This window comes from Brachyistius frenatus, unplaced genomic scaffold (assembly GCF_029030835.1).
Source record: "Brachyistius frenatus isolate BFR_SWC_R1_liver_20210118 unplaced genomic scaffold, ASM2903083v1 Contig_11, whole genome shotgun sequence".
Lineage (NCBI taxonomy): Eukaryota > Metazoa > Chordata > Actinopteri > Embiotocidae > Brachyistius > Brachyistius frenatus.
Window position 1 is genome coordinate 2889990 of NW_027210610.1, and position 18824 is coordinate 2908813.

The window sequence follows — 18824 nt, forward strand, 5'->3', positions numbered from 1 at the left end:
CACAGTTCAGGTCGTTTACACCGAATGTTTTCCCTCACAGCTTCAAAACATCACAGCAGAACTCTGTGTTGAAAGTCTGACAAATTCACTGTGCACAACCCTGGAAAGAAAGAAAGAAAGAAAGAAAGAAAGAAAGAAAGAAAGAAAGAAAGAAAACTGCTAACATGCTCTTGGTTGTGACCTCTGTTGCTGATTTTTTTTTAGTTTGACAGCAAATTTGATGAGCGCCTTCTGCTCAAGTTTCAGGTCCATTGTGAAATCACAAATGCACACGGGCCAGTGGTCACAAAAACATTCGTAACTCAGGTGCTGATGTTGATCAAGTGATGTAACTTAAAATACTCACAAAAGTTATTGCTTCCTCCCACTCCATGCACATTTCTATCCTGTGCTACAGTCGTGCGCTTTATGAACTGTTTCCTAAATGTTTGATCGCACCCTGTATGAACACATTTATCAACGTGGACAAGGAAGAAAACAATGTTTGTTGCATTGATGCAGGTAAATCCATCGGTTAAAGACCATTTAAAAAATGTATTGTTGGTTTTGGTAAAACCTACTTTACGTGGAGACAATCAAAACAGTAGGTAAGCTGCCATACATAGTGTGGAAGAGGCCTGTTACGGGATAAAAAAAAAAAAAAGTGAACTCTTGGCTTGAGAGACTTAAAGGATTCACTCTTTGTATTTCTATCAGGGTTCAAAGTCAGAGGCTCGGCTACTGTATGCTGAGGCAGTGACTGTCACAGAGAAAGAGAGAGAAAACTTAAAGTGTTTGCTTCAGATTTCATCAGTCAGCAGCGCCAAACAAATCATTTGCCACTTGACCTCAAGGGTAGCAAGGGTAAGAGAGAGGTGCAGGTAATTCAAATAGAAGATTCCAATCAATTTTTTTTCTAGTGAAGTAACATAACTGTCCTGAGGTTAACTCTGTTTCTATAGCTGAATCTCTCAGGACCATAAATCTGGATTTTCAGGGGCCGTTTGGATCGAGGCAGTTTAAACTGTTTCAGTGTAATGGGAACTAGGACAAAAAAGGTACGCTGATAGGAGGCCAGGATGTCCAGCATGGATGTGCTTGATGCAGAGATGAGTGTGTGTGTGTGTGTGTGTGTGTGTGTGTGTGTGTGTGTGTGTGTGTGTGTGTGTGTAGAGAGTCTCAGCAGCCGCTATGCTCCGAGCCTTGATGGCCATGCCTGGGGAGAGTGATGATAAATGGTTGCTTTCCTGTAATTTTCCTTCAGGAGAATGGATGGAGCTGGCCTGTTTGGTTAGAGGGTGGGGAGATGAGGAAAGAGGAGATTGTAGGTGAGAGGGGGGTGAGGAGGAAAAAAGAGAACGAGAGGAAGGAGTTTCCTGCTTTGGGCCTGACTTGGGAGTTGGGTTTCCTCCAAGGTGAGCTGCACATTAAAGTGTGTGTGTGCTGTGCGAGTATGTGCGTGTGCCTCATTGTTTATTTACAGAGCTTTAACTCTTGCTGTGTTCTTAGAGGAGGGGAGCCGCTCTACCTAATACGCTCCCCTTCAAACCCCGATCTAGCCCCTGTGAGTGGAAACATACCAAAGCAGTGCCCACTCTATGTGAGCATACTTTCCAATGGGAAACATATCAATTTTATATCATTTCTGCAGTTCGAGCTAATGGCTGCTATTAAAGAGACAGATGATCAATACAAGACACAGTTCATTAACTAATAATTTATTTTTTTACCATTTAGATGAAAAAGTCAGTGGTTCGTTGCCTCAGGGGAAAATGTACAAGGAAGACTTTGATATAATAGAAGTGAAAAGCAGGGTTGGACTGAGGGACAAATCCCTTTGTTTCCAAAGAAAGGTAGGTGGACCGATTTTGAGTGAGTGAGACATTATTCCCCGGACATTAATGTAACAGAACATGGTGGGCTGTTGTGTCAGTTTCCTTCTTTACCTCTATGGGAAAAGCAGAGTGTCCAATCAGTCACATTTTAACTCGATTCACCTCAAAGTCATTTACAATTGGCCGGTTGTTGTCTGGAAACAACATAAAACCAAAAAAAAAAAAAGGAAATACATTCTGTGTAATATCTGAACCACATCTTCTGGTCGTGATCACAAAAGCATATGTTCCTGGTTTCTACATCCATATAACATCCATAATCATCTGGTTTGTACATCCATACAAGTGAGTCATCCCAGGCCGCTTTACAAAAGACAACATAAATGGCAGAGGCAGTTCAGTACATATTTACAACATTTAAAATGCATCAAGACTTATTAAACAAGCCAAACATGTGGATGAAAATGAAAAAAGTAGGAAATCCACCAGGAAAATGTGTCTGATAATTTTTCCTCATAGAATAAAACTGAGAAACTTTGTCCTTCCTAAAAAGTCTACCCTTCACATAAGAGCTCTCTCACTTCTCTGCCTGTTCAGTTCATGTGCATATCACTTGTGTGCTCGGGGAGGATAATTAAACACACAAACTCATACACCTGTGAATGCTATAAATTCGGAGAATGGAGGGGGGAAACAAGTAAAGTAAAAAGGTTATGCAGCCTCAGTTCCACTGCCAAGCTGCTGGGCTTGTTAATGTAAAACAACAGGACGGCTCTCCCTATGATGCTCACTAAATAGCTTTCACAAGAGCTACACTTCCACCTCCCTCCCCTAAACAAAATCTGGCTGGTTCTACCCTCTTTTTTTCCAACATTCAGGGTGGGCACTTAAAAAGAAAAGCCAATAGGAAGTTTTTTTTTTTTTTTTTTTTTTTGCAATTCTACTTGAGGACACTGAAGTTCTTCTGTGAGTGTGTTGGGCGCCAGATAGGTCTCACGTAATTTGACCGTTCATCATCATGTGTCAGGCCATACTCGCATACCAGGGTGAGGAGACTGGTGCTACTGTAACACCACCTGTCTGACGGGCCACTGCAGACTGCCAACACACAAATTTGTTCAGTTTGGTTCTGCATTTTTGTGAAATTCCCTCGGTGGGAATCTTGCTATCATAACCTTCATTGCTTGTTTTGTTCTTCTTTGCTTTCTTTTTTCTTTTTACGTCACACACCAGAAATCCTGGCGGGTGATAACTCCTTTTGGTTACGAGTTGTTTTTGGACTGGATTATAAAAAAAAAAAAAAAATGTCGCGATGAGAACAGACAAGATTAGAGTGAATAACATCTAATGGCGTTCAGAGTCTATAATGGCATCAACTATCGTGCCGTCCACATTCTTAATTCTGATAACATTATGTCATAAACACTTACGATCAGGCCATACGCGTGTGTGACTATGTCCTGTTCCACTTACATTCTCAGAAGACGTGAAAATAAGAACTACAGTGCAGTACTATACACCACAGAGGAGTCTGGCAGCCCTCCCTGTCTGTGCCGTCACTTATCTAAGACACCAAATACACGACATGCAAAATGGGTTAAAAAGCCAGTTTGGGGAGGGCGGTGGCTGACACGGAGACGAGAGCAGGGGAGAGACACTTTTGGAGGAATGACAAACCAAACATACCGCCGCAGCCAAACGAGCGTAACCACGAGCTAGCATGAGATGCCTGTAGACCCACTCACTGCCATGCTAGCTTGATGTGCCCTTCAAAACGGCGTGTTTATCTTGTACTCTATTTAAATAAATTGTAACGTCCTTTACAAAATGAAATAACAGCAAAAGGCAGATAAAAAGCTTCAGAGAAACCAGACGGGTCTCTGTGTGGTTTTCGTTGGTCCTGCTTTTCATAGTCTCTTAATTGAATTTAAAAACTGACTATGCTTATTTGGCAAAGGATGACAGGGTTATGCATTAGGGTGGGCAAGTGGTGGAAGATGACTTAGGAAGTTTTCCTTTGGATCTTGATGCTCATATTGGTTTCGTTCTCTCTGCTCACTGTAAGGTTTTGATGGACCAGCAAAAAACCACAAACATGCAAACATAACAAAGGACATGAGGAATGAAATATGATCCTCTCATGTCATAATACAATCAGCGAGCGCTAAAAACTTTCCAGCCTCATTCATTTTGTCAAAATATACTAGAGAAAAACACAGTTGTGTTGTTTATCCGACTTTTTCTTTTTACTGCATGACAAGGAACTCTCGTTTCAATCTCTTAATTTGGCAAACAAAAAGCCTGCCAGTCTTCAGACACATCAGAAAATGTTCAGACATTTAAAGACGAGGAAATTGCATTGACCACACAGCAACATCTGAAAGACCAGTACCCGGCGGAAGAGATTATCTGTAAAGCAAAAAGTCTCCTTGGAAATATTGGTATTGTTCTGAAATTCCAGCCATTTGTCCACACCGCTTCAGCTTTCCTCTATAAAAAGTGACAAGTAATGAGTTATGTTGGTGATGCATGACTTTCAGAGGGACTAATGGTGGAGAGGCACAGCCCCGGAGGCCTCGAACGTGACTCACACATGCCAATAGGGTTTGTTCTGCTTTCAATGAAACATAAGGATATATCTCAAATAAGGATGTGGATGGATGAGACAACAAGTCGCCACACGAGGAATACAAACTCTATTATGAGCAGTGGCATCACATACGTGTAGATATAAGAGCCTTACATGGGTAGTTTGTTCTGTGAGGGCTGTCTGGTGGCAGCAGCAGTGGTGGTGAGACTGAGGTTTGCTGTGGAAAATGTCCCTTCAAAAGGGAGCCCTTGGTTCCTCACAGGACAGGAGGTTTTTATTTAGTCATAGTCCAAAGAAGTTACTGCAAAGGCCTGGAACAAGTAGGCCCATTTTATACGAACATTTTTAACAGCAAATGTTGAAAGGTTGTTCGGTGGTCCAGCTTGTGCTGATCAAAGTTGAGTTTTGTTTCAAGAATGAAACTTGAGGTGGCCAAGCTGAAGGTATACAGCTTGTCTTGTTGCTGAAATCAGTCAGTTTCTGAAGTGAGAAACACTGGAATACAATTCTCAGAGAAGTGTGAGGTGTGAGCACTGGTAGTCTTGTATGGGAGTACTGAAACAAAGTGGCAGGAGACAGTCAGTCTTGACAGAAGGAGGCTGGAGGTCATGGGGTTGTAGTTGGGGGGACGAGTTGACATTTCCGCTGTCGTCGTCGAGTGAGGGAAGGGCGCCTGCTTTTGTCTACACTTCAAACCCTTTTTAATGGTCCCTTTTTAAGGCAAACCAATTGGACTAAAAAAGACAAGTGGCATCACAAAGACAAAACTTGAAAAATAAAAAGGAAAATAATTATACAATATACACAAAACGTGGTCCTTACAACAGGTAGGGTACATGCAGTCTTTGTAATGTGCAGTGTTCCCATGATGGAGGAGGAGAAAGGGGGTGGGGAAGTCAACAGTCAGGGTTCATGGAGGTGCGCGATGGAGGAAGAGGTAGGGATGGATGCTGCTTCCCTATCATGCTTTGCTGCACTTCCCCTTCTTCTCTTTGCGTTGGAACTTCCTCAGACGTCTTGTCCAAACGTCCCTCCACTGGATCACCAGGCTGTTCTTATCAGCCACCAAGCCCAAGCGCTCCGCCCCTGGACTGGTGGCTCCACCTCCGGGCCCGACCCCCGGACCCGTTCCGCCTTCGCTGCCGCCCATCACCAAGAACCGTTTACTCATCTGGATCTTGGGACATTTGCAGGCGAGGTCCTTCATGTGTACCCACAGGATGTTGTCGCCTCGCTTTAAGGGTTCGCCGCGGCTCTTGTACACAGACATCACGCTAATCGAGAACTTGGCCCAGTCCCCTACCGTCTCCATGTCCAGCACGTTCACTTGGACCGCTGAGAACACATTCACAAGAAATACACTCAGGTTGACACGCCAATACCGTACATTTATTAATTATGGTGGGATAATAAATTCCAGTCTTTTACCATAATCTTTCTTGCAATATTTCTTCATGTTGATCTTCAAGTTGCCCTTCACTGGTTTACAATAGGATTCACAATCTGAAAAAACGAGGACAACCAAAATTTACTCCAAAAATGCCGGTTGTGACTTAATACTTCCTGAAACTTACAAGCTGTAAAGCATGATTGGCGTGACAAAACAGCATAAACTGTTATGTACTGTGAAACCACCAATAAATACACTCAACAGCATCAGGATAAATCACTATGTGCTTGTTTCTGTGCGCGTAGGCAGGCCAGGATTTTTAAATATGAACACATGAATATGTATTCACAATTTATCTACTTATTAAATGTGTGTGTAAATCTTGTATTGTTTTATAAAGCTGTGGTGAGTGTGCTCACACTTGCCGCCACAGCTATATATATATATTCACTGACAGGGCTAAAGGCTTCAAGGAAAACTGGAGCAGGTTGGATGATGTTGAGCTTGGTTTTGTTTTTTGTGCGCCAAAATATAACTTCTGACTAATCACACATCAAACCCTTCCAACAGCCAGTGCTGGGAGGCGAGTGAAACATACCAGAGGAGTAAAAGTCTTCGGTTTGACATATTTTCTGGGGTCTTGAGAAAAGACAGAGCGCGGTGGAAGCAGGTCATGGTTGGATGAATGCGAACAGGCCTTGGCTGCCAGCGTGATGACTTAGACCACACATCGGACAGATGACCTCGATTGACCATTCGTAGGTGATGAGGTGTTACATTTAAGATTGTGACAATGAAAATGGATTTCTTGGCTGATTGACCGTTCTCAGATCTCGGACATGCCGGGGTTTGGTTTAGTCGTCATGTATCCACAAGCATCTTTTTCAGTCCAACTTTTTCTCATTCAGATTTGGGCCAAGGAGTGGGTCTGCGGTGTTGGAAAAAATTCTGGCCTGAATTCCACCATTTTCATTTGAAGCAACCACCTCCTCTCTTTTTTCTATGACCCAAGCTTACTCGCACAGCAAAAAAAAAAGACAATTAAGATTATTGAATTCATTTTTAATTAGATGTTGAAAAATTACTGTGTACAACACTTTCCATGGACCAAGAAGGTTGGAGATAAGTTAATTCAGATATAAGGCCCTTCAAAGGCTTGGGAGCACATGCATGTAATTATTTCCTCTGGTTTGTTTTCTTGCGATCCTGAAATATTTATTTTGTCATCTCAACATTAAAAGCTTTGCGATCGTGCGATACGTTTTCCATGAGCTGCGAGTACGGGGAACAAAGAAGATAAGCCAAATTAAATGTACTTTCAAAAGCAGATGAAAGCACTCATGTTCAAAAACAATGACAAGAATCCTTGTATATTGCTTTTAATCGTGCTCATGGTAACTACTGCTACTGGAGCTGCGACAAGAATGAAATAGACTGTTGATCATTAGCAAGGCTCTACTGTACTTGACTGGATGCCACTGGATTCTGTGAACCGTAGAATTTTTGGATCCATTTATTTCAATTACAAAACTATGAGAAGGACACAAAGCTGAGAAAAAAAAAAAAAGGAAAATAATGGACTGAAATTGCAAGGAATGCCATGAAGGTCGTTTTCCGACATGGTTTTAGTGAGGGAACGTGAAAAGCTGACCACTTGGAATGTCAGGGCATGAAATTGAAAAACCACATGCTGGTAACTGGACTGATATCTGCGGTCAGGCCTCTCTGTACCTTCAAAAGGAAAACCATTCAGTCACGTTGCTTTCCAAAGCAAACCAAATAAAATTGCTGGATATGAAATGGCCTAATTAGAAAAGAAAAAAAAAGTAGTGTGAGAGAGAAATTACACTTTCGGGGATGTTTGAGTGCAAGGGTGTTGCGTTGTTCGTTTTTTGGGGAAGGACCGTGGAGGAGGAAGAAACAGGGAACCAAGGAGCCCATAAAAATGTCCTGGAGGCTTGGCTGTATATCAGAGCGCTGGATATTTTATTAGCTAGAGAGAGGACAGAAAAGGAAAGAAAGGGAGAAAGAAAGAGCAGACGGCAGCTTCCAATAACTCCGAGACGGGTGATGTTTAAAAAAAAAAAACGATGAGGGGAGGTGTAGGTGTAGACGGGTGCAGAGGTGTGCGTGTCGATGGATTTGTGTTTAATGTGTATGCGAGTGTACTGTACATTATTCACAGACTTTGAATAAATGATGTTAAATATCATAGCTTGCTAAAAGTCTTTTTCATAATAAGAGAGCGTATGGTTTTCATGGGCAGATCATTATCATGGAAGTGTGCACGCAACTGTGACAGGCATGCATTTGTACGAGATGTGCATGGATTTCATTAGATCGCTACCATTGTGTGTGTGTGTGTGTGTGTGTGTGTGTGTGTGTGTGTGTGTGTGTGTGTGTGTGTGTGTGTGTGTGTGTGTGTGTGTGTGTGTGTGTACGGTATACAGTACACAGAAATGCTGGCTGCAGGGACAGTGAGTGTTTTCCCATGAAGAGTCGCTTACTGCTGGCTGTTCACCTGGAAAAACTCTCGGTGAATCGTCCAATGACCCGGAAGACCAGACCAATGAAAACATGCACAATTGGCTCCAGGGCTCTCGATGCCCTCTTTCCCTTGAGCCCTTTTCACTGTGCCATGACAAGGACAAATTGCATTCACCGCCCCTTACACAAAAAGATTTTGGGGCTTTGGGTTTCTGATGGCAAAGCTTGTTCTATGGTAGTTTAGGAAGGAGAAAGATGGGGGAAATGCTCTGGTGTGTTTGGTAGAAGCTGAGGTGAATTGGCCATCAATGACTCTTGTGTTCTTAGACCCCGTAACATTTTCCCAGGGAAGTAGTAAACAAGGAAGGGCTGGACTGTGCTTTTTTTTTAAATTATGTCAAAAAGACTTGGTCCAATGGAAGTTGTAAAGAAAAATATTTTCAATATCTATTTATGTTTAAAGAGTTTACATTTTGAGGAATATGCTGTTTTACTTTGTTGCTGGTAGCTGGTAGGAAAGGGGCATTTCAAGCAAAAATACCATTCAATATTTACTAGAAACTATGCGACTATTATTCGTAGACCCACCCCACCGCTACACACACACACACACACACACACACACACACACACACACACACACACACACACACACACACACACACACACACACACACACACACACACACACACACAGAGTCAGAGAAAATCTCAATCAAAACGTAAACCCGGTCTCAACAAATGCCATCAAACTTCAAAAACGCTTGCCTTTGACAAAGCTGATAGGAAGCGTGTCTTTGAGATGAAGGCCATTGTATTGGGTATTTGGATGATAAGATCAATGCTACTGTCAGGTCTGTGAGTGATATCAATCTTCTTGTTAAACTCTATTTCTATCTCTTTAATATAATGCATGTTTTCATTTTAAACCATTAGATTCAATTGGAGATTCCTCTGTAGTTGCAGCATGCAGTGTTCATTGACTGTGACCAAGTTTGACCTTAAACTTGAGCCAAGGTATTAGCCATTACAAATATCTTGAGCTCTATAAGTTAAACCTTCAAACTGTACAGTATTTAATCATTGTAATATAAGAAGTCATAAGTCAAAAAAGCGAGGTTTCTGAAAATATAACTTTTTTTTAGAAGAGAAAAGCTCATAAAAACGCATAAAAAATGATTATACTTTAGAAAAAGCACAGGAAAGTATTGTTGGCAAAGTGGGGGGCACAGTCTGCAGCTTGAGTGATGATGTATGTTATAAACTTACTAATGAATCAACATTTCCAATTCAACACCACCCTTCAAAATTAAATAGTCGCAGAATGAAAAATAAGGACTGGGTAAATGACCGCAGCCTAAATTGAAAAGTTAGAGGGAGTGACTGAAATTTCCCCCTCGTCACTTGCCAATACTCTTTTCACGCCTCAGAACTCTCCCTTCCACTATATCTCCCAGCTAAGCTGTAACTAATCACCTCTGCTCCCTATCTGCTGGCGTTGGCTTTAAGCTGCAGCTACACTTTAAGCACAGCGAGGCTCCACTAACTTGAGGCTAGCGGTCGGGGAAACGGTGCCAAGGACACAGGTTTTTAAGACAATGGAAAAATTCTGTCGTCCCCAGTGCGCTCGTTCTTTTCGCAGAACTTCAAAAGAGCAGACCCACCCACCATTAATATTTATTCCACACCTTAAAACTCATGTCCAGAAATATTAATAAATATGTTTTTGTTCCTCTCGTAAAGCAGTGGTGCTTATGGGCGAGGTGTGGAGAGTGTATACTAACCTGCTGGTTCCTCTGTGCTGCTCACCACAGCTGTGGGGCTGACCACAGGGATTTCTGAAACACAGACAAGAAATACAAAGTTATTTCACTGGTTAAATGTAAATCAACTCCTCTCAAGCGTATCCGTAGTGATTTGGCCGTCGGCCTGCTAAGAGAACGTGTGGTCAAAGAAAGAATGTCCGAATTTATTAAAAGTGATTTCAAAGAGTGACTGTATGAGGTGCGATCAAAATGTTCTGAAACTGTTCCTGTTGTGCAACAAATGGAGCGCAACACTGTAATGTGCATGGAGCAGGGGGGAGTGATAACTTTTGTGGGTAAATATTCCAGGTTACGTTGCTTGATCAACATCAGCCCCTCAGTCACATGGGTTTTTGTGACCACTGATACGTTTGCATTTGCAATTTTAACATGGACCAGCGCACATACATTTTTGTATCACGGGACTTCAGCAAAGGGGATGCTTGAAATGCTTCTAAAAGTCTTCGGCAATGAAGTAGTGAGCTGGTTGACATGACGATGCGCCTGCTCAGAGTACATTGGAAACGCGTTGGAAGCGGCAAATTCTTCGTATTCCTCGAAATGAAGTTCAAGCCGAAGGGTTGCTGTTATCCAGGGCAAACTCCAGATGGTGTTAACGCGATTACAGAATGGGAATTCAAGGGAGCGTTCAAAGTACGGCAGGAGTATCGCTGGGTAAGGGGATTACTTTGAAAGGGATGACAGCCAGATTTGAATCGGGTACGGTTTTTGGTTGTTGTAGGAGTCTTTTACCTTTTGGTCGCATCTCATATTAATATACCCACAGTGAACTAAATGTTCATTTTGAAAAGAAGTAGAAAGTGTCCTCGCTCGTCAAGTTCAATAAGAGAAAACACCAGGGTTGTCTTACACTGGGTTTGGATTGTGACTTACCGAACGGCAACTATGAGCATGAAAACACATGGGGTTTTGCAGACATGCTAGATAAACACTGACAGACTGACAGGGACACTTATTGGTGGTGAAAGCGAAGACAGGCTCAAATAAACCATGCATGCCTTGGACTAAGGCGGTGGTTTCTCTGTTATTTTAAAGAGATACACTTAACAACCCTGATTGTATATATGGAAGAAATAAAGGTCTTTCAGAGGACCAGAATTAAGTTTGGAGTTAACCTCAGTAGATACATCACAAATTTGCCCAGTAATCCAGTTTGGAGAAGTCCGTGCATTCAAAGTCGGCATACTTGACACATCTGACAAAAGACGTTGATTCTTTACGGCACACTGATTAAAAAAAGAAAGGTGGCTGCACTAGATTAGTCTCGTCCTCCCCGAACAGATGCTGGGTTAACACTGCTGTGTAATCTCCATGTATAGACAGATGGACAGATGGCAAAGGGGCAATTTTGGTTGGATCATCTTGAGACAGATGTAGGCCTCCTTGGCTGTGCCCGCTGGCGACACTAAAAAGTGCCTCGTGGAATTCCTCCAGGACTTCTCCTTTAATCATATGCAACTTTCCAATACAAATGCTAATGCTAACAACAGGCCCTCTGCTTTTACCGTAAACAGAATTACTGGAACACCGGCTTAGCATCCACCCAGAGGATCTGCTTTTGATTGGATTTGGAGGTTGAGGGTTTGAACCAAGTTAGTGGGAGTGTGTTGGCGGGAGGTTTGGGGGGGGGGGGGGGGGGAGGGATCTTGGAAAGCTGTTTTGAGGCAAAAGCAGCAGTTGTCTCTCTGAAATTATGGACACCCCGCCAACAAAAACAAACAAGGGCACGGAGCTTTGTGAAGGCAGGCGCAGCTGCTAGAAGCCACTGTGAGTCCGTGTGCCCTCACGGCCACATCTAGTGAAGATAGACAGATGATGAAAGGATCATTCAGATGTGGGTTGCTGCCATCATACTAATTGGCTGCTTAATGGGCTTGTCTTCTGTCTTGGGGTACAGGAGCCTCAAGAGGAGGGATTGAAGCCCACCATGAGGCAATACTGGCACACGCAGTTGTCATTAACACAATTTGTAATGGATCCAAATGTGTGCACTGCTTAAACATGCGCACACCCACAACTCTTCTTGTTCTCACTGGATGGTTCAGTGGAGCTCAAAGGAGTGTGGTCTGCCGTCCATGACCACAGTTGTCGTCTCCTTCTCGCCCATCCGCCATCTGCTCCGGAGCTGCATGTGAGAGAAACAACATGGCACCATGTGGCACAGCGTGGCAGAGCTCGGTGCGGCGCTGGGTGGCAAGGCACACTTTACTTTGGTGGAGCCTATCTTGTTACTGTGTGCAATGTGGCACACAGTGTGGTGGAGAGTTGCCCTCCATTACACGTGCCTGCATGTGCCGGGGCCACTGGCAAATTTCATGACCCTCACAGAAGCACACACATGCTCGTCACAGGAAATTAAAAGCCTGATGTAGTCGACGCGCAAACCACAGCAACTGCAGTACACACACACATATAGTACATCATTGAAAGAAAGGGGAATAACCAAGCACTCCACTAACGGGCACCAAAAATCAACTCTATACTTCAGCTTCTTTATTCCTTGCACATACTGCAGATCATTTTTCAGTTCAGCCTGACTTCACAACTGAGCTCTTGTTTGGCACGTTTTGGGCTGTTCGCTATGAAATTGTCACTGCCTTTTCAGTGGCCATGCTAACCCACAGAACACATGTAGCGTATATATGCGCTGCAGATATTGGGTTGGGTGTATCTTTCGGAGCCAGAATGACTTTAGGCTACAGGGAAGTGTGCTTTCAATTATGATCTGTAATCTCCATGGTTTGGGTCTTTGCGGCTTTTTTTGTGATGTATTTTCGTCACATTATGTTCTTCACGATGGAGCTCGTCAGTTTTTAGCAGTTTTATCCAGTGAGTCACTGGAGAGCTGATTGAATTACCGAGGCGAAGACAGTAAGTTATCAGTGTCGTATGTAGTAACTGGTAGCTGTGCGAGTCACTCACTGATGCAGGGGGCCACGGGGGAGCGGCTCTGCTGGTAGCCCTTGGCGCAGCGGTTGCAGGTGATGCCGGTGACGCCGTCCTTGCAGGGACACTGGCCCGTGGTCTGGTTGCACGTCTTGCCTGCTGCGCCCACAGGGTGGCAGTCACATGCTGGGACAGGTGTAAAAGGGAGAGCGAGGGTGGTGACGTGGGAGAGATGGGACAGAGATGAAATATTAGATGCCAATTCTTCAAACTTCTAGCCAAAATGTCGCACAACACATAGCCTACTCCTTGGATATGGCGGTGTCTCTGCAGGCCACTGGGTTAAATCTTGTAATCTCTTTCTGCCAGCAGGCAGCAGATATGAATTAGGACTGAATGTTTGGCTCGGCACATCAAGGTGCTTTCGTGCTTGAGAGAACAGGTAAAACAACAATGTATTGCATCACTGTTACAGAGAATCCAGCGACGTGCCCTCCTCTTCTCCCCTCTGTACTCGTTTCCTCTCCTGTAAATGCTGTTAGCAGTCTGGTGACACACGCTCTGCCGTTTCATCACTTCCCGACAGTTCAGTCGATGCCCGGCAAATGCCAACAGCAACAAGCAGTGCTCCGGTCACCTCACTTTGGTAAGACTTTATTGAGTTTTGCTGGTTCAAGGTGATTTATTCAACCCACTCTAACCAACACGAGGATTTGTTTTAGGTACACTGTTAAATACACGATAATTGGTCCAAAGCCCTTAGACAAAAGGTGTACAAGAACGTAGAAAAGGATGAGAGGCAGAGGGGGGAAGCAGCATATCAGATAAGTAAAGGAGAGGATGTGAGGTAAACAGCGAATGAGCGCTTCAGTATACCTCGAATGTGCTCAACAGCACAAACAACAGTGAATCGAACCAAACTGTGTTCACTCTGACACTTCTAAAAAAACAGACATTTGTTCTTTAGGTCATAAACGCATACTTATCATTTCACTGCAATCCAGAGACACAAACACATCAGTGACATAGAAAAACAAATTAAGACTTTTACATCCTCTTGAGTGGCCGACTGGTGTGTGACTGACTGGTTTACACTTATCTGCCCAGAATGAAACTGTTCTATATACTTGACATGCTACATGACATGCAAGGAGAATTTTCTGCCTTTTCCTTCTTATTTTCAATGTATTTCCTTGGAAACTAACACTCGGGCTCATGCCCTGTTACCAACGCAAACTTGCAAGTGACTCCACTGTAATTCAATAGTTGTAATTGTCCCAAGTTTATCAGGAAAAGACGAGAACGGCCAAAATAGCAGTTTGGGGAAAAACCCTGTAACCCAACAGTGTTCTCCACGGCTTGCCAGAGAAAGGCAGCTGCTAACATGCCACGGTTTCTCCCCGCCACCTGATGGAACTGTGAATGTGTTTATTTGCGCCTGACATTTTTGAGCTGCTTACAACAAAGGAGAGGACCCTACCACCTGTTAACGGGTCAGAGGGAGGGTTTTAAATGGCTGAAACTGACCCAAGAGCGATTTGTGTACGTCTGGCAGCGGGGTGGGGGGAGAGATTAACTGCGGCTCAGATCTTGAGAAACGTGTTTGCCTTTTCCGGCGAGGCCGACCAGTCTACAGGTGTCCAAGTGGCTGCGTTTTGTTTGAAGCCGCGCACGGAGACGTAAATCTGATGCTCCGGCATCTGTGCAAAACCCCAAACGTTTGAGTCACGCATACTCTGCCGGGAAACTTGGTCAAATTTAGTGACTTACATAAAGGGAATCTGCATATGGCAGGGTGGGACGCGGAGCTGAATTGGGTGCCAGAGGTCAAGTCAGCAAGGGTATCCGGCTTGTCTGTTGCTCTGTGGCAACCAAACCCCCACTGTTATTCATCAGTCACAGTCCAAACTACCGTTTCTACAGTGCCTGTGAAACATTTGGGAATCTCTGGCATTCTTGAATTTTGTGTCCTTATATGAAACCCAGCTGATGATTTGTACTAACACTGATCTTTAGAAGGTGGCCTAGTTTACAAAGATCAGCTATTTTAAGCTAATGAAACTGAAATGAACTGAAAAGTAATCATAAGCTGATTTGATTCGAGGTTTATTCTGCCTGTGAGACGATGTGCCTAAAGCACACGTGGGACAAACCCCTGTTATCTGATCTGTCGGATACGAGTCTATTATGCCTGTCGAAACATGTGGCAGAGCCAAGAAGACTGACAAGCCATTGTTTCCCCCGCCGATCACTTAACAGCACAGGCTATCAACCTGGTCAGTCTAAACAAGAGGTGAGTAACGTTAGACATTCTCACTTCCCTTCTAAACAGCCACGAGCTGTTAAGACTTCAGAGTTTACTGTCTGTGTCCACATTGTTCAGTAAACAGATCTGAACGGGCTGTGAAAGGCAGAATGGGGATGTAGGGATGGGGGTGGGTCGCTGGTGTCAATCTACACCCCCAGCTCTCCTCCTCAATCTGTTTTTTTTTCTGAAGTTTTATGTGCAGGGGCTAGGGCCAGTTAAGAGGCCATAAAAACGTCTTCAGATGTTGATGACTTTTCAAGCCTGTGGTACTGCAGACGTGACAGGCACTGCGCTGGGATTTGTAGTCCTTTGACAGGCGTTTGCTCAGTTTAACTGATTAGCGTGTGTGTGTGTGTGTGCGCATATATGGACTTAAGAGTGCTGCTGAGTGCTGCTCTTTGTCTGCCATTAATGGCAGCCCCACATTTGGAGAAAATGGTTTTATTTGCACTCCATTTTTTATTTTTAACAATCATGGCTTCTTCTGATTAATTCATTGGGAAAATAAATAATGGTGTTAAATTGTTGAATTTAAAGAAATATTAGCATTATATTAGCATTTAAGGTAATTGCACTTTATTGAAGAGCTGATGAGTCAGGAGTGAACATTTCAGTTTAAAAGCTTGATTCTGAGGCTTTACCCAGCGATCTTGGCGGTCGCAATAATAAACGCAAATTCAAGCAATCTCTGCAATATTTGCAGAAACTTGAAATTTTGCATAATTCCCACGACTATTCGACAAAAAATGTCCCCAACAGAGGCTCTGCTGAAAGTATTGGGACATAAAGTAGTCTTTCCAAACAAAACTCGCTTTTATTTCACAATAATAGCTCCTCATTTACAATCAGGAAGGCTCTGCTCCCCCTCCTCTCTCCATCAAAACGTTGTGCTAGCTTACCAGAAAAATTGGAAAAACAACTGAAAAGATTGGAAGTAACGGGGTCTATGAGAAATGCGGTCTTGTCATTGGAATGAGGAATAGTGTATGTTAAATTTGTTTTATACACACTTCAAGTTGTAAGAGACTGCGCTTGGTTTTTGTGCAGTCGTCCCATGTGTTAAATTACTATTGATTAAACAGCATTTAAAGCTCTTATTTTGACAGCAGATATAGCACTTGTATTATATATTACAGACGGTCTGTTTTGGAAAGCCACTTCACTTTTATGAATTTTTTTTATAACTTTAGTTAAAAAAAAAATAGATAAAAAAGATAACTCAAATATTTTCTGTAATGAGCAAACTTGCTTGTTATCAAAAGAAGTGATTGCATAGTACTCCTTATCAGGTAGTAGTAAATCAAATAAAAATTCCCCTCGATTTGCAATTTTTGCTAATTCTCCCAATTTTACCACAAAAAAACTCACTTAAAAATCCACAAATTACATTGACATTTTTAAGAAAAGCAGCCGCAAAACCAAACATTTTTGATCGCAACAATCACAAAACAACTCTGCAAAATCCTTGAGGGATTGTTTACCCTGCTCGTGTTTACAGGCTCGGACAAAATTTACCTTAAATTATTTTGCTACTGCTTCAAGATTTAATAATTATTTGCGACATGCAGTGGTTTACTGGTCAACATTGCTTGATGAGGATTATGTCCTCATTTTGTAGGGTTTTTTGTCTTCCTTCTGTACAGCTCGGATTCACAAAAAGTCCCCATATACTGAAGACCTCATATACTGCAGCGAGACCATGTGGCGATTGTAAGGTGTCTTTAATTGTGCTGACTGTTTTAACGCTTGTGACACCGTAAAGAGCTCGCGGAGATGCTGCTGCCAGGGTATCTCGAGCTGGAGAGCCCTTCAAATTCACTTTGAATAGAGATATCAGTATCACACAAGGACGCCCGTGTGTGTGTGTTTATAGTTCTCCATGCACGCCTCAGACTGTGTACAGACACATTGGACATGATTGGAAACAGACACGGCCCATTCATCCTCTCAGGGTCTGCACGGCCCCCTTCCCCCCCGCTCCCCTTAGAAAACACCTGTATTTTATTGTAGTAACTCCATTTCAGACCTGACACTCACCCCTTCAGCCATACCACAGCTCCGACCTCTATCATGACCCGCACACATGTAGATAGCTACAACATGGAGGAGAGCAAAGGAGGAAAAATAAAAAATAAAATCTGGGATGCCACGGTGTGAGAATGAGAGAAACTCAAAGCTTTTAAAAGTTTGTAGTGAGTTATGGTGAGAGAAGTCAGAAGTTGAAAGCTATTGGAGATTGGTGCTTATAAACCATCTGGTGAGATAGAGATGAAAAAAAAAAGAGAGCAACGGCTGAAGTAAAGGAAAATGACAGCTCCTAGAAGGCTGTGGAATTGCTCTGATCAACCATGGAGCTCAGCAGAGACTTTTTGGACGTTAACTTCAACTTTCTGTCACATCTGGAGCCGTTGTGAAGGAGGGGGGGAGGAGGTGTAAACTGTTTATCACCTGATCGCTGGGCTTTGATAGGGACAAATTGCATGTGTGTGAGAGCGTCACACTTGCAGGTACAGCAGGAAATGGAAGATGAGGGAACTATTTGCAGAGAAGGACGCACATCCCCGAACTGATCTCCTGTCAGGATTGCAGCAGATCTCTTTCTGTTATTGTTTCGGTGCAGCAACAGGTCAAATGACTTAAGTTTGGAGGTATGTGACCAAGTCACTGTGAAGTTTATGCCATTACATGATGAATGGCTCAACATCTCGGCGCAGCTAACATGGGCAACTGTGGCCTGATATCGTGCCATTTCTAACCTCCTGGTGTTGGGTTACGGCCGCAGAAGGAAAACTGAGCAGAAGCCAGTGGGAGATTTGCGCCGTGAAATTTCAACCAAAAGATCTTCACGGCTATGAGCACTGGCAGCTCACACTAATACCGTTTTTTATGTTCTGGAAGTTATTCTTTACCTTCATCAGGATCCACAGGGTAAAAAAAAAAAACACCTCCTCTCTGCTATTTATTTGAATATATTCCTGAGCAACAGGAACAGGGAACTAGTGTTATTTTTGTAGCACCTCCAGCATAATATCAGACTGAAAAATACTCACTGCAAATGTGAAAAAATAAAATAAATTTTTCCATGAGAAATGCCTCAGTCAAATGATAATATTATGTGGTGTGTGGGGTACGGAGGAACATTTGTGGGACGGCCAGAAAAGCTTCGGGCATGGTATCAATTCATTTCTCTCTGCTATAGTATATGGCAAATAAGACATGCTGATATTTTTTTTATTGAAAGTTACTATGACTGCATGTGTTTCCAATCATAACTCCCTTTACACTTTCTCAGAAATGACATGATTACATAAGAATTAGCAGGGTTAGAAAATCTCAATCAGCTTTTGTTTGAACATTTTGTAAACATTCAGTGCTGTATGTCGCCATAAAAACAGTCAAACTCAGGTTAAAGTAATTATATCTGAGTTTTTTTTGTGATATTGTTGCAATAAAAAATTATTCATTTTGCAGCGCCTTTTCCCAAAATTTGCGATGCAATGTGTAAAGTTACGTGAATTTCTTT

General features: G+C 42.9%; 1 protein-coding gene across 1 annotated transcript in view; it reads right to left on the reverse strand.

Moving 5' to 3' along the window:
- Positions 1-1696: 1696 nt before the first annotated feature.
- ntn2 (netrin 2) overlaps positions 1697-18824 on the reverse strand; it is a 31699-nt gene continuing 14571 nt past the window's right edge. The window contains exons 3-6 of the mRNA XM_069691529.1: positions 13030-13179; positions 10066-10119; positions 5833-5907; positions 1697-5739 (exon numbers count right to left, since the gene is read on the reverse strand). Of these exons, the coding sequence (XP_069547630.1) occupies positions 5366-5739; positions 5833-5907; positions 10066-10119; positions 13030-13179 (653 nt within the window). The 3' untranslated portion in view covers positions 1697-5365. The remainder of the gene's footprint in view (positions 5740-5832; positions 5908-10065; positions 10120-13029; positions 13180-18824) is intronic.